The sequence below is a fragment of the Oncorhynchus clarkii genome, chromosome 12, assembly GCF_045791955.1.
Source record: "Oncorhynchus clarkii lewisi isolate Uvic-CL-2024 chromosome 12, UVic_Ocla_1.0, whole genome shotgun sequence".
NCBI lineage: Eukaryota > Metazoa > Chordata > Actinopteri > Salmoniformes > Salmonidae > Oncorhynchus > Oncorhynchus clarkii.
Window position 1 is genome coordinate 82520028 of NC_092158.1, and position 15414 is coordinate 82535441.

Genomic DNA, 15414 nt, shown 5'->3' on the forward strand with positions numbered 1-15414 from the left:
TCAGCAGGTACTAGCATTGATATCACTGATTTGATGTACATGTAGGTGTCAGCAGGTGCTAGCATTGATACTAAGGGCTGTAGGATCATTCAGTTGGTGAAACACCTCAAAGGATCCAGTCTCTTAGCACACTCTCTGCTCTTAGCACACTCTCACACCTCTCTGCTGCCTGCTTCTCTGCTCTGCTTGTCCTCATTATGGAAAAGCTGTTCCACTTGGCATCACATTTAACCCCTCACTTTCCACTGAGACAAGCAAACTGGGTCACAGGATCTGAAGCGCTAAACATACCAATGGGAAGTACATGCTGCTAGAAACAAGACTGAAAACTGAGTGATGGAGAAGATGGGAAACCGACAGAAAGAGGCTTAGTGACAAGACGTAAATGACAGTCATATACTGTATGGATAGAGAGAAAGACATTACAGACTGGAGAGGGATACACATCCAGTCAAGAAAGGAATATGAAAGCTTGTGTAAATATGTTGAGTAAATAAGGAAGTAGTTGCCCGATGGAAGCTTTCATTCAAACCTACAATCAAACCAGCATATTGTTTTTCCACCCTAAACATATACACTGTTAGAAGTTTGGTATTTTCAGAAACTACAGTATAACAAAATGGCTGAATGAACAAATAAGTCAAAATAGAGTTTACAGCATTTTCTGTGGATTACAATGATGGTTGCAACCAAACAAATTCAGTCAAATAATATAATTACTGTATTTAATTAAGCAAAATGATTAACTAGCTAGGCACTGTAAGCTAACATTACAAGTTCAACATAGCATGCTTCAGACGATCCACAAATCTATAAATGAATCATGGTTCATAATACAGTTTCATGCCACACGACACAAGGGGGTTTGTTGAACCAATAAATACATGTCATACCACAAATAAATTGTGAAGACACATCCAAAGCTTAATTCAAAAAAAAGAATGCATTTTTCCTTTAATGATTTACATTTTACAATTCTACAGCAGACCATTAGAATGTTTACCTCTTCAGAAGGCTGATTATATATCACCACCTGAATCAACTCTAAATATTGGTCCAGGGGAAACATTGGGGAACCATAAATGAAATGTTAGATTTTTTAAAAAGTAAATAAACAATATGTTCTATCATGTAATATAAACAAACCTTTCTTATCTGGAACAATCAATATTATATGTAAAATATTAAATTACAATAAAGCACCATTTTCAAAAATAATAATAATAATAATAATAATAATAATAATACAGACAGACAGACATGACTGCTTCATGGTTTTACATAAGATGATGTAGTACCTCCGTTGGATTGCTACTGGAACGATGTCTAGATGACGAAAGTGGAATGCTCAAATGACATTACAAATGTGTAAGAGCAACGTCCATTTCAAAAATGTGAATCTCATTCATGGATGTAAAAATAATACATGCAACCACGTGGCTGACTACACATTTCTCAGATAACATTTCATTGTGATCACCATCTACACAACTAGCCTAACCAGTGTGATCCAATTAAGTAATGAGCGAGACAAGACTAAAAGCAAGATTATCAAGTAACAAGTCACTGTCCTTGTTCTAACTCACAACAGATTGCTTTGAAGTTGCTTCATAATAATGCCATAAGCACCAAGTATTCTCAGTGTGGATACAGAGGGGAAAGAAGGGAGGGAACACAAAATGTACCCACTTAGTCCAAGTTGCCACACTAATACAGTATCATCTACCCCTTGACCTTCACCAGACCAAAGAAAAAAACCTCATTCTGCAGAAAACATTGCAGTCAGTCTCCCACCCACCCGGTCTCCCTCCCTCGTATACTGTGGGTGCTCTGGACAGCAGCTGCAGAGCTGCAGTTCATGTCATGCACGCCACCCCTCAGTGGAGTTGTCCTGGAATTTACAGGCCTGGAAGTCATTCTACAGTACACACACTGTTGATGCACTGTGCATTTCTTAATGCACCATTGACTGCTAATCTTCACTCAAATTGGCAAGGCAGTGCACAAACATGCCATGTACAGAAAAGCATGGTACCTAAAATTCCTCCACACTCCCACACACACTTGCAAGTCTATGTACTTAGAGAAACAGAGAGCAGATCCAATAAAACTGTACATTTTAGAGCTCGTAGACAGTACTTAAACCGACTGGAATCAAAGCCCTACTGCCCAAAATCACAGAAACATGATAGAGACACACTTGTTTTAAAACTTAAAAACATATTTTTATGTCAAAGTAATCATGTTGTAGAATGTGCAAACGGTTTGTGTAGGCCTATCTTCCTGACATGTCAACTTCAGAGAACAACCCATTCAACTATGTTACAGTACAATAAGAAGGCCTCCACATACTACTAACTAGAGGGTTCAATGTGCCCACCTTGAGGCTAACCTCTGCTATGACAGACTATGAAAGTACGTCATGCCAGAAAAGCATTATGGAGATCTATTCACTACATATTTTCCTCTTGCAAATCACTGAACAGACACATAAGATGGTTGCATTCACAAAATAAATAGAAGTAAAACTGTTAAGCATAAGCATTACTCGATTCACACAGATGTCAATAAAACCTTCTCTGAGACATTCATATCATAACAGTATCCAAGAGAGGGATTAGAACAAACACCAGTAACCATTAAACAAACATAATGATAGGTAGACTGTGTAAATTGCTGTTTAAAAAAAACATCAGGGCAGAGATATGCTCCTCATGAACAATTCTGTACAATAATGTTGATATATTACAAGCTGCATCAAAGTCAGATGAGAAGAACAGGTATAAATCAGTCTGTATACTGGAGGTCCAGATCCACTAGCCCATCAGTAACCACTAGCCTCAGTCTTTTGGGCTTACGGTCTGAGACCGGGGTACTCAAGGAGTGGGAGGATGTGGGAGCATGGTGGGATGTTGGTGGGTGGTCTATGGGCTGGCACTGCTGTTGCGTGTCCCTCTTGCAGTGGTCATCCTGGCCTTTAAGCCCTGAAAAGCCCCCCACAGAGAAAGATGGTGAGTGTGAGAGTTGGGGTCCACATGGCTCCAGAACCAGCCTCCCCTGGGTGCCCGAAGGCTCCATGAGGCAGCGGTACGTATAGTTGGTGGGCGGTGACCCTGGGTAATCTCCCAGGCCCATGGTGACTGAGTGGTCACCAGTAAAGTTGACCACATAAGGTGGACCTTGGTGACCATAAGAGTAGGAGAAGGAGGAGGAGGGGGGCTGCTGTTTGTTTGCTGGTGTCTGTGATCCAGAGGGAGAGCTGTGTGCTACTTGGGGGCTATTGTGCTGAGACATAGAGGGAGAGAGCGAGGTGGAAAAGGTCAAGTCTGAGGAATCGTAACACAGTTTGTCAGGTGACGCCGATGTGGCATAGGAAGAGTGAGGGTTCTGGGAGTGCACAGCACCACAGGGCTTGTCCTGATTCAAACGTTTGCAATGAGGAGACCCATAACTCTGAGGTGCTTGGCTGGGGAAAAAGAAAGGCCTTGGGAGAGTGGAGAAGTTTTTGCTGCCAAAGCTGGTTTCAGTGTATTGAGGTTTGTCAGAGGGCAGCTTATCCAAAGCTGTCGTACTTTTACTGGATGTCTGGAAATAATCTGGATGGACTTTGTCATTGGGAAGATTTGACTTGATGGGGTAGTTTGATGCATTGAGACGAACTGGATCTTTTCCTGAAATGATGCTATAACTGGGCATGCTACCTTTATGGCCGCCAGTGCTAAAACCTGAACATTTGTTACTCTGGTGGACCTTGTCAGTGTCACTGTACCTAGATTTGGCAATATGAGGTTTGGCCGCAATTTTAGGGTTGCCAGCGACAATATTAACTTTAGAAGGGGCACTATTCAAATTCTGACTTGGTTTCCCACCTTGAAACTTAAGCACACTCTGGATCACACTGGAGCTTTTGTCATACGTGTTGCGAAAAGCATCTCCTACATTAGGATTTAATTGTGAGCCAAACTTGTTAGAAACCACTTGAGGTGAATGAACGGACTTGACTGAGTAATTCTGGGGCCCAGTTTTGAAGGAACTTGGCACTGGCTGAGAGGTGGAAAAAGATTGAGATTTGTTGGAAGAGCTCATCAGGTGGAAGGGACCCGGCGTTTTGACTTGAGGCTGGACCTTAGAAAAATTGGAATGAGCAGAACTAGCCTTAGTACCATTGGTGCTCTGATGGTGAACATTGACTGGGGTATTGTGGGAATGGGAACCAATGGATGGAGTATTTGTATTAAACATGAATGATTCTTTCTGAGAGTAGTGGGTTTTGGCTGCTGAAGATAAGGCCTGTGTCTTAGAATCTTCTTTTGACAATTTCATCCCAGGATTTTTCATCAAAAAACGATCCATGAAAGTCCCCTCAGCACTGCTCAGGGGTGTAAAACAGAAATTTGCATTGAGCTGTCCTCTGTCTTTGGAAGTATCCTTAACTCCACAATCCAAAGGGAGAGACTCATTTTTGGAGCACACAAGACCATTAAGAAATTGCTGATCCTCTGCATTGAAGATACTTCCTGGGCTTGGAGGGCCAAGGTATGGGGTTTCTGGGTTCCAAGCATCCGAGGGGCTATGAGAGAGGGGACTACTAAAGGGCCCGCTGGGTGGATCCATTGGACAGAGGTCTATTGGAGAGGTTTGGAGGATATTCTGTGGATGATAGAACCCTTCAAGATTGAGACACTGGAAGTCGAGGAGATCTTCACAGCAATTAGCAAAGCTGGATTCTGTGGAAAGCATCCTTTCTGGGAAACTGAACGGTGGAGACTGAGACTGGGATGGAATCTTTGAGGTGGAAGCAGTGTAATCAGAAGGTATGTTTTTTTCTAAGGATTGTGACTGACATAACCCTTCTGAGAGTTTAGAAAGACTGTTGTCTATCTGTAGCAGGTTATGACTAAGACATGAAGTTCCCATCTCTCCAGTTGCAACCTTACGAGCAGTCTCTGTTTTCTGCCTTTCTTTCCGTCCCCTTCCCCTTCTCCTTCCTCCCCTATTAGTGATTTTTGGCATGGCCCTATCCTTCATTGTTTCAGGAGCATAGGCCATCACATCAGAACCCACAGGTTGGGGTGAGTTAAGGGTCAAGGGTGAGAGAGATAAAGTGAGGGGGGGAGGTTCTTTTTTCAGAAGAACAGCAGACAAATCTTTTAAAGTGTTGCACTTGATTGCACTGTTGAGTTTCTGGCAGGTGGGAGGTTGAGAAGGGCACTCTTCTTTTGGCTTAACGCATGTCATTTCCTTCTTCTCTTTTACAGACGCTGCTTCAATCTGCTCCAACACCTGGCTGTCCACCTCCCATACACCCTGTATTTTTCTCCGCAGTTTGATCCGTGGTAAGGGTTGGTCTTCATCCTTTACTTTGTGTTCATGCAGTGCCCCACTGTTAACCAAAGTACTCTCTACTCCAATACAAGTATTCACTTGTTCTCTGTCTTCAGCCAAGGATGGAATATCTTTCTCTTTTTCACAGATTCTAACAGGACTTGGTGTGACTTGATAGTCACATTGCAGTCCCCCCACTCCGACAGACATACCCTCACTAGAAATGGTATGGCCCTTTTCTCCTGGCAGTTGCTTTACTCCATAAATAACCTCGTCTAGCACCTCATTTATCTCTACCTCGCTGAGCTCCCCCTGTTCCTTTTTTTTCTCTTTCGAGTCTACAGCGACAACCTCACTCTGCCTGTTCATCAAAATGGGACCTCTATCTTTCAAACTCCCCAATCTGTCTCGTCTAACTTTACGTCTCTTCCAAAATCGTACATCATGAGTCTCCTTCCCATCTGCCTGGGCACCCTTCTCCATTTCTAAGTTTAAGATTGACACAGAATCTAAAATGGCCCTATAAGGCTCCAATTGTTGTGAATCAATAGACTTCTCTGCTTCAATAATCAAATCCTCTCCTCCTGCAGGTCTGTCCAACTCCCACACTTTGCCCCTCTTTCTCTTAAAACGAATTTTGAAGTTGAGGCTCTGCCCTTTCCCGTTCTCTTCCTTGCATGTTTGTGAGGTGAGTGAATTCAGTAACTCAGTATGTGATTCTGGCTTCTTCCCTACTTCATTTACATGTTCTTTTTTAGAATCCAGTGAGATTTCACCCTGTCCTGCTTTGTGTTTGTCCTCATCAGATTCATTCTCCAGTACCTCTGAGTCTCGGGTCCCTCTTTTATACTTTCCTGCACTCCTCCGTGGCCGGTCTTGTTCCAGTTGATTGACTCTGGGACGCAGCATTCTGGGCATTGCATTTTGTTTTGCTGTCCTCTTGAAGGTCTGTGTCCGAGATTGGACCCCAAACTCTGAAACGGTAGACTTAGGGTCCCTATTAGACCGCAACCCACCTCTACCGCTGTCCTCCAACATTTTGATAGCTTTAGTTTCTCTTCCTGAACACAGAGTAAGATTCTGCCTCAGCTCTGTGGAGGGTTTGAGGTCCTTGGAGGATGGCTCTGACACAGGAGAGTTGATGCTCTGCTCAGAGTCAGTCTCCACCGAATTACGGAACATCCGTTTCTTCAAAGGAATGTTGGCCTGGGTGTGTGTCTGAAGATATTCTGAAGAAGGAGGGGGAGACTTGGAAAGCCTATCTTTCGCTGGGATTAAATCATCATTACTTTGTGGCGAGTGGATATGCAAGTCTTGACCCGGACCCTCAAGTTTCATCTTATTAGCCCTTCCTTTCCCCCGTTTGGAAGTTATCCCACTTTGTGTTGTTGCATGAGGCAAACTATTTGTCTGTGCATCAGATATTTGTTCCCTAACCACTTTCCCTCCATCATTATTTGCCTCTCTGCCATCTTCCATTTGTTTATGGTTGGAAGAAATTAGATCTTTCTTTCCTGTGTTCCCACTTCCTGAGCCCCCAGCCTTCTGATCCCGCTCTTTTCTTAGAATATCAGAAAGCAGAACCCTCACCTGTTTGATGACAACACCCTTCTTGTCCATAGTTATACTACTCCCCATTTCAGACACCCTCTCATTCTTACCTCCATCCTTTCTGATAATGCTGTCACAACTTTTGCTATTTTGTCCTCCTGCTTTTCCATTACTCTGTTCTTCTCCATCATTTCGCCCTCTAAGCACCCTCTTATCACAGACAACAACTTGAGATTGTACACTTTTACTATTTAGTTTTGCCCCTCTATCAATGTATTTTACACTCCCCCTATGCCCCATCCCAGCCACACTAACCTTTCCCCCCCCACCAGCAGCTTCTATTTCAATGACCTTCTCACCTGCCCCTTTCTCACCATGTAATAAATCGACCTTCACCACAGCAGTCTGTTCCCTTCCTACATCAACTTTGTTAATCTTAGCCTTGAAATACATTTCCCTCACCCCTTTCTTACCTTCAGCGTCTGACAACTCCCTGCCTGCTTCCTCCATGGACTTCTGCTGGGACCTGGACACTCTGGTGTCTGCCTCTCCTCCCTGTGTAGCTGATCTAGCCCTCTGTTCTGCTTGCACTGGTACGCTGCTCTCTCTTCTCACAATGCCCTTTCCCTCCAATCCTGCACAGGCCCTTTCTTCTGCTACACTTCCCGGCACAGACACTCTTATCAAGCTAACTGTGACTTGCTTCAGTCCTGACATTACCGGAACATGGTCAAGTGAGGGGGAAGAGAGGGAAATGGTGTTAGGGGTGGTAGTGACAAGGGGAGTACTAATGGGTTTCTGGTGATTCCCAGGCTTCTTGGCTTTGTCCAAAGCACTTTGGCAAACTTCAACTCTTTTACCAGAGGGTTTGTTCGCCACAAGTGTCCCATCAGTCCCCGATTCTCCAATGGTTTTGATTTCCACTTTCAGACCCACTGGTTTCTGATCTGCATCCTGAGCCTTGCTACCTTTGGGCCCGCCTCCACCAGTGTATGTTCTGTTGCTGATGTATGCCACATCATTGTTGTTGCTGCTGGTGTTATTTTCGATGGTTATGCAATTGGTTCCATGAATATCTTTGATAACATTGTGCGTGGCATCTTTTCCATTACAGCTATCCATGTGTTTCTGAGGACTTGCGCTGTTGCTTTTTCTGCAAATGGATTTGGTGAGTTCAATGCGCTTGCAAATGATTTTGTTGTTCTTCTTGGCTCTGGAAACAGACTGGCGTGTGTGACAGTTTCTGATCATGCTCCTTGTTCTGGAAGAGATCCTTGTCTGAACAGATACTTTTTCCACCACTCGAAGGGGCTTTCCACCCAGTATCTGTCCACAAACTGCTGGTCCAGCATTCTGTTGAGAAGACAAGGAAGGGTGCAGAGTGAAAGGCTTCAGGTTTAACTCACTGCTGCTCTTCTCTATTTTGTCATTCTCTTTGGTTGTACAGCAGAGAGCAGCTTGTTCCTTCCTCCACTTGTCTTTTGTCTCCACATGTTCAAGCTGGTGCAGCAAGGCCCTCTCTTTGCTGGTGGGGTCCTTGCAGCTCAACAAGAAGTTGAACGTGTGGCGCCGTACTCGGACCCGAAGGTCCCTCAACACCACCTCTGATAGGGATGGCATTATCAGCCGTTGCTGCTTCATTCCCGATATCCTCCTTTGCCCCTCCTGTTTCAACCTTTTGGTCTTCCTGCTCATCATCAGAGCATTTCTCTTCATCTGCTGGGTAAATGAATTCCTTGAAGGGATAGCTAAGACAGGAAGACAAAGAACTAAGAAATTCAGGCAAAACCAATAGCATAACAAATAAATGCATACTGCACCTAACATTACATTCTAGTTGCATACTGTCACTAACTGTCTTATCTGCAATACATTTAGCAATAGACAGTTTATTGCTCAATGACCAATACGTAGTACCACTTGTATCTTCATAGAATGAGAATTTCGGGCATTGTTAAAAGACATGAACATCGTTAGCTTAATGTTTGAAACGAGCGACACAAACTTACCTGAATTTGAAAATGTAAATGTAGGCCGAAATGTAGGAGGACAGGGTGCTTTCCCTCTGTTAAGACGAAGGTCTGTGTCTCTGAGGCGGTACTTCTGGCCAGACAGGTCATTAGAGTCATCACAACCAGGCTGCCTCTCTCTGTGTCGGAAGTGACCCTCTCCTTTTCTAAATAATAAAGAAATAGTATAATGTTACACGTCATTATACAGTACCAGTCAAAAGTTTGGACACACATTCAAGGGTTTTCTTTATTTTTTTACTATTTTCTACATTGTAAAATAATAGTGAAGACATCAAAACTATGAAATAACACATGTGGAATCATATAGTCAGCCAAAAAAGTGTTAAACAAATCAAAATATATTTAATATTTGAGATTCTTCAAATAGCCACTCTTTGCCTTGATGACAGCTTTGCACACTCTTGGCATTCTCTCAACCAGCTTCATGAGGTATTCACCTGGAATGCATTTCAATTAACAGGTGTGCCTTGTTAAAATGTAATTTGTGGAATTTCTTTCCTTCTTAAGTCGTTTGAGCCAATCAGTTGTGTTGTGACAAGGTAGGGGTAGTATACAGAAGATATACTTATTTGGTAAAAGACCAAATCCATATTATGGCAAGAACAGCTCTAATAAGCAAAGAGAAACGACAGTCCATCATTACTTTAGGACATGAAGGTCAGTCAATGCGGAAAATATCAAGATCTTTGAAAGTTTCTTCAAGTGCAGTCACAAAAACCATCAAACGCTGTGATGAAACTGGCTCTCATGAGGACCGGCACAGGAATGGAAGACCCAGAGTTACCTCTGCTGCAGAGGATACGTTTATTAGTTACCAGCCTCAGAAATTGCAGCCCAAATAAATGCTTCACTAAGGGTTCAAGTAACAGACACATCTCAACATCAACTGTTCAGAGGAGACTGTGTGAATCAGGCCTTCGTGGTCAAATTGCTACAAAGAAACAACGACTAAAAGACACCAATAAGAAGAAGAGGGTTGCTTGGGCCAAGAAACACAAGCAATGAACATTTGACCAGTCAAAATGTGTCCTTTGGTCTGGAGTCCAAATTTGAGATTTTTGGTTCCAACAACTGTGTCTTTGTGAGACGCTGTGTGGGTGAACGGATGATCTCCGCATGTGTATTTCCCACCATAAAGCATGGAGGAGGTGGTGTTATGGTGCTTTGCTGGTGACACGGTCAGTGATTTATTTAGAATTCAAGGCACACTTAACCACCATGGCTACCACAGCATTCTGCAGTGATGCACCATCCCACCTGTTTTGGGCTTAGTGGGACTATCATTTGTTTTTCAACAGGACAATGACCCAACACACCTCCAGGCTGTGTAAGGGCTATTTGACCAAGAAGGAAAGTGATGGAGTACTGCATCAGATGACCTGGCCTCCACAAACCCCCGACTTCAACCTAATTGAGATTGTGAAGGAAAAGCAGCTAACAAGTGCGCAGCATAAGTGGAAACTCCTTCAAGACGGTTGGAAAAGCTGGTTGAGAGAATGCCAAGTGTGCAAAGCTGTCATCAAGGCAAAGGGTGGCTACTTTGAAGAATCTGAAATATATATTTTTTTATCTGTTTAACAATGTACAATGTAGAAAATAGTATGTATGCATGTATGTATGTATGTTAAGCTGGTCATTGAGACAATGAGCAGATATGTCTCAATCCTCTCACCTCTCACAGGTGCAGCATTCACACATTTCATTGTCTTCTCCAAAAAAGCTGTCGCCATAGTAACAGGTGATCTCCTCCCCAGGTGCGATGGGCCTCACCACTTTTACACAGCCTCCATTCTTATCGCCAGGAACAAACTGGAGAGAAGGAAGAAACAAGGTGACATCGCTAGCCCTGGGGATGTAACACTTCAAACAATAAAACCATAATAGTACAAACAAAAGACACAGACAAAGAGGATAATAACAATAATCATGTATAACAACACTTCTATAAAAAGGGAACAATGCTTAACAGAAACAAACACACAGAGCGATTAAAAATATAGAAGAGTAACATGACTAATAATATATAACATTGTTGATTACCTTACAGTTTGGTCTGCAGTCTTCACCCAGGAAACAGAAACAAACGTATGGTTACAATACAGATATAACCACTTAAAAACACAGGAAATTATGCCATGCGTCTGTATAATAAAAGTATTGACCATTAGCAAATCCTGTGAAGCTCTGCTGTAGGGGAGCACATTAAATAACAGGATTAGATTAGTGCATTTGATTTGATCACTCTAGATCTAATGTATGACTTGTTAGGATTGCCTAATTAAGAGAAATCCCATAAGCAGATGCTCTGTCTGTGTGTTCTGTGATAGTGTATGCACAGTGGATTTCTGTTTTAGTGTGTGTACAGTGTCTGTACAGTGTGGCAGACAGTAACTGGAGTTGAATCTTGAAAAACTCACCGTGGTTGATGAAAGCCGCAGGCCCAAGCCAGAGTTGTGCACAGCGCTTACGAGTAGAGTACATCACACTAAAGTCATTCACCCCTGCTCTCAGAACAGCACTGTCTGCTGGACTCAGCTCGGCTATACAACCCAACAGAACCTCCATCCGCTCACCTACAAACCTGCAGCATTCAGCGTCACAGTTATACATGATATATAAAAACACAGACAAGATTTTTCTAATCTGCAGAGTTACACATGACTATTGAATGCAACTGTTAAAAGAAGTTGATCCTTACCAGTGCTTGGTAGAGGTTATCTTTGCTCCGTTGGTTTCTGAAGAGTATCGGTCACATGACTCAATCTGGACACCACTATCCAACAGGAAGGCACAGAGGTAGCGATACACCTGAAGAAATAATAGCTGTCAAGACCATGCATATAGCCAAGCATGTTCATGCACACAATCATGAATACCCACAGAGTGAAAATAGGTCATATTAGCTAACTACCCAAACTAATAAGAAAAAAATGACAGAGGCAATAAAAATAAATTTACAAATTAAATAAATTACACTGACTAAAGAAAGGAAGGGGCAATCAAAAACGTAGTTCTAGTGCACACTGATATAACAGGGTTAATTAATCCTGCACACACACACTTACATGCTGTTTCAGTAGTTCCAGACGGTGTGTTCCCAGTCCAGTGAAGTAGTCACAGGCCCAGTCTCCCACTGTGAGGGCCTCAAAGGTGGCCTGCAAGTCATGTGTGCGTTGGAAGCGTAGCAGAGTCTCTTTGAGGTAGCCCCAACGACGGACTTCTGGGGGGGGACTGCAGGGCGACAAGGATTAGGTGTGTGCTGTTCTTCGCATTTGTGAATTAACTTTTCCACTTCTCTTTGAAGAACGCTGAAGTTGTGCCTTAACTGCCTGATGAAGACTGATTACTAGACGCATAGAGGAACCATCAAGACCAAGCACAAGAAAAATGGTACAATGCATACATCTATGGCAAAAGTTTGTCATTTCACACACTTTTGTCAAATATAATGTAATGGATAGGTGTAACGAGATTACCTGACGTTCATTTTATGGGTGCTGAACCCCAGCAAGGGGTCCAGCACCAAGCTGGTGGCCAGATCATCCGTCTCACACAGCTCCATCACACTCATTTTACTGCATCCTTCCATCGCCTCCCACCATCAGCATGCTGAAGGGACAGGGGTCGGGGTCAATGGACAGGGCGATGCGACTGACAACCACCCACAACTGAGTCAAGTTGCCCTCGTATCCCCATACAAGCTAACGTTAGCCTTTATGTACGGCTTCGATAAGCTAGTTCTAGCTCAAACATCAATAAGGTTATGTTAGAAACTAGCAAACTGACCAGCTGACTAGCCTTCTGATTTTGATGTCTAACTTAGCATCATAGCTAGCAGCTAGCTACCGCAGTACATAGCGTTAAGCTGAAAGTCTAGCTAGTTAGCGTCTGACTCAGGCATAAGCAAACATGATAAATATAACTAGCTATATTGATTTATATAAGTTAGTCTACAGATATATTTAGCATAACATTACCTGGGAGTATTTGATAACGAAAGCCGTTAGCTAGATTGTATCCGTAGTGGTTGCTAGCTAGCCGCTAGCTGGCTATGTCAGATGTCGAGTCAGCTAACGTTACGTAGCTAGCTGATCCGCCGAAACACAGCAGCTTCTTGGTGTTGCCTCGTTGATTCAACGCTGCAAATGTAATCAAATTAGCTAATCAGCTAGTTTCCACAGCAAAACGACTGACCCGAGGGAAGGAATATTTTTTTTAAATGTTTGTTATTCTCGTATCAGAAGTTGGGCGAACAACCACTGAGGTATGCGAGTAACACTGCTGCAGTGAAACCGAACTAGGGCCATATCCGTTGTTTTTCATTGGCTAGTGCCAAGGTCAATTTTACGCCAGTTACGAAATCTCTCACAGGCCATTTGTCAATAGGGAGAGGATGTACTTCAGTTCTAGTAATACTGTTGGTTGTACCTGGTCATAGTAGGTTGGGTTTCAGTTGCTTGAATGGACAGTCGTAATTTAAAAATCAGTTTAACATAATTTTCACGTTACACAAATTGATAACCCTCTCAAAAATAACACTGTTACATCGACAGAATCCATGGCTAAAGGTCTCAGCCATCTACTACATTGGTGTAAGCCGTGGGCTCATGTCAGTGGTCTTTCATGGTCTTTGAAGTGTGCCCTTACACACACACACGCATGCTGGGGGTCTTGCACGGGACACGGAGGGGATAACGCATCAGTGGAAGCTGTAACTACCCAGGCTTGAGATAGAAATCATTGTAGATCAAGCCCATGCCAACTACACTGAAGTTTTGGGCCAGTTTTCCAGACCTTGATTAAGCCTATACGCTTACGGCAGGGTTAAATACAAAGCCAATATTACGATGTTGGCCTAATAAAATATACACAGGCAGACCAATTCTGATTTTTCTTCCTACCAATGGGTCAGCTCTGAAATGTGATTGGGCAAACGACAATAGAACACTTAGCAAATATCTAGGACTAGATTGAAGAAGCCAGAAAACTGAGGATTGATCAAGGACAGTGGATACCCCCCCCCATGTCCTATGAACAATATTAAAATCTATGGCACCACTGAATAAGGAAGACATGCAAAGTCCCCCTATACCAGCAAGGGCCTAATTTTGGCCCCAGGTGGTACCCACTACAATCAGACAGATCACACATTTACTTAGCCAGACATTTAACTTGCCAATTAAATGGTAATGTCACTGGAATTCACATTAGTGCTCACTAAAAAGCAAGGAGACAGTTTCACATGATTGAAGACAGCCAAAATTGGAGATGCAATTTATTACAATGCTCATGTTGTTCAACCGGGATAATGTCATGTGCACGGGTAGAGGACATGGAGTGTCATGTGTCAAGCCCTCACTGACAGCAGCTTGTGTCGCACGTCTTGCACACACTACCAGAGGCGCACTTGCTGCATCCAGTCGGGCAGCAGGAACAACAACCTGGAGGAATGAGAAGAGATTAGTACTGATTAATGACCCTGACTGGTTTTCCAACTAGACCTGTGGCTGCTATATAACAGGCCTGAAGGCATTTTATCTGGGCTAAAAGTTCAGCTGAATGTTAGACATGCCACTAGTGGCAACATCCAGAGTTTGATAGTGAATATTCAATTTTTTTAATTATTTGGGCATTGCACTAAATGCTTACAATGTAAGGAAAGATATGCAACTAATTTCAGGTGAAGGATTCCTTTAAAGCAGGTTTTCCAAACGTGGATCTTGGGCCCCATGTTTAGATTATTCCCCAAGCACTACACAGCTGATTCAAATAATCAAAGTTAATTATTTGAATCCACTGTAGTGTTTGGGCGAAAAAAAATAAATCAAAGCGTGCACCCAGGACCGAGTCTGAGAACCCATGCTTTTAAGGGACACTAGGGTAGTCAATTTCTATCTTAAATCTCAAATGGTGGGTTGCGCGTTGACACTGGGCGGATTTGATTATGCCGAGCAGCGGGGCACAGTTTATGGCTCTTGATGTGAATGGGCAAAGGTGGTGAGGGAGGAGCCGGTTCGCAAATCGAACAGTCATTAATCTGCACCGCACCGAATTTGCAAACTAGTTGTGTTCATAGGGAAGGCAAAATATAGATATTACTATTGCACGTGAAGGCAATCCTACTCATTACTCCACGCGCATAATTACGTCACTTTGAGCCGACTTTGCCGTGGGCGTTTCCGGGCACCTGGCTAACGAACGCAAATCTCTCCGGGCCCATTTTTTTTTTCGAATCCTTGGTTTGGGATGTCCAGTCTGTCGAAGACGTGGCTACCAATTGTTCACAACTAAACTGTAAAGTAAAAAAAATAAGCAATCTGCACTTGTTATAGCCATTGACAAATTCGACATGTACCCATTGATTCGTTAAGAATTTAACTTAAACTAAGGGCATTATGCATTTAACTGTCGTACGCATATTCCATCAGAAAACAATATAAAATGCTTAAAATATTGGAGTATAACTACATATTATGTAATGGATAGTCAGTCCTTTACAACCCAT

General features: G+C 42.9%; 2 protein-coding genes across 2 annotated transcripts in view; both read right to left on the reverse strand.

The window, feature by feature from the left end:
* LOC139421477 (SH3 and multiple ankyrin repeat domains protein 1-like) overlaps positions 1–7421 on the reverse strand; it is a 136826-nt gene extending 129405 nt beyond the window's left edge. Inside the window, exon 1 of the mRNA XM_071172423.1 lies at positions 7350–7421. The gene's annotated coding sequence lies outside the window, so the exon portion shown is untranslated. The remainder of the gene's footprint in view (positions 1–7349) is intronic.
* Positions 929–13225, reverse strand: LOC139421478 (uncharacterized). The gene is made up of 9 exons (XM_071172424.1): positions 12887–13225; positions 12386–12518; positions 11975–12140; positions 11608–11717; positions 11327–11490; positions 10950–10969; positions 10582–10718; positions 8886–9052; positions 929–8624 (listed from the first exon to the last, which is right to left on the reverse strand). Exons 2-9 carry the CDS (start codon positions 12496–12498, stop codon positions 2788–2790), a joined length of 6714 nt encoding a protein of 2237 aa, XP_071028525.1. The 5' UTR covers positions 12499–12518; positions 12887–13225; the 3' UTR covers positions 929–2787.
* Positions 13226–15414: the final 2189 nt, after the last annotated feature.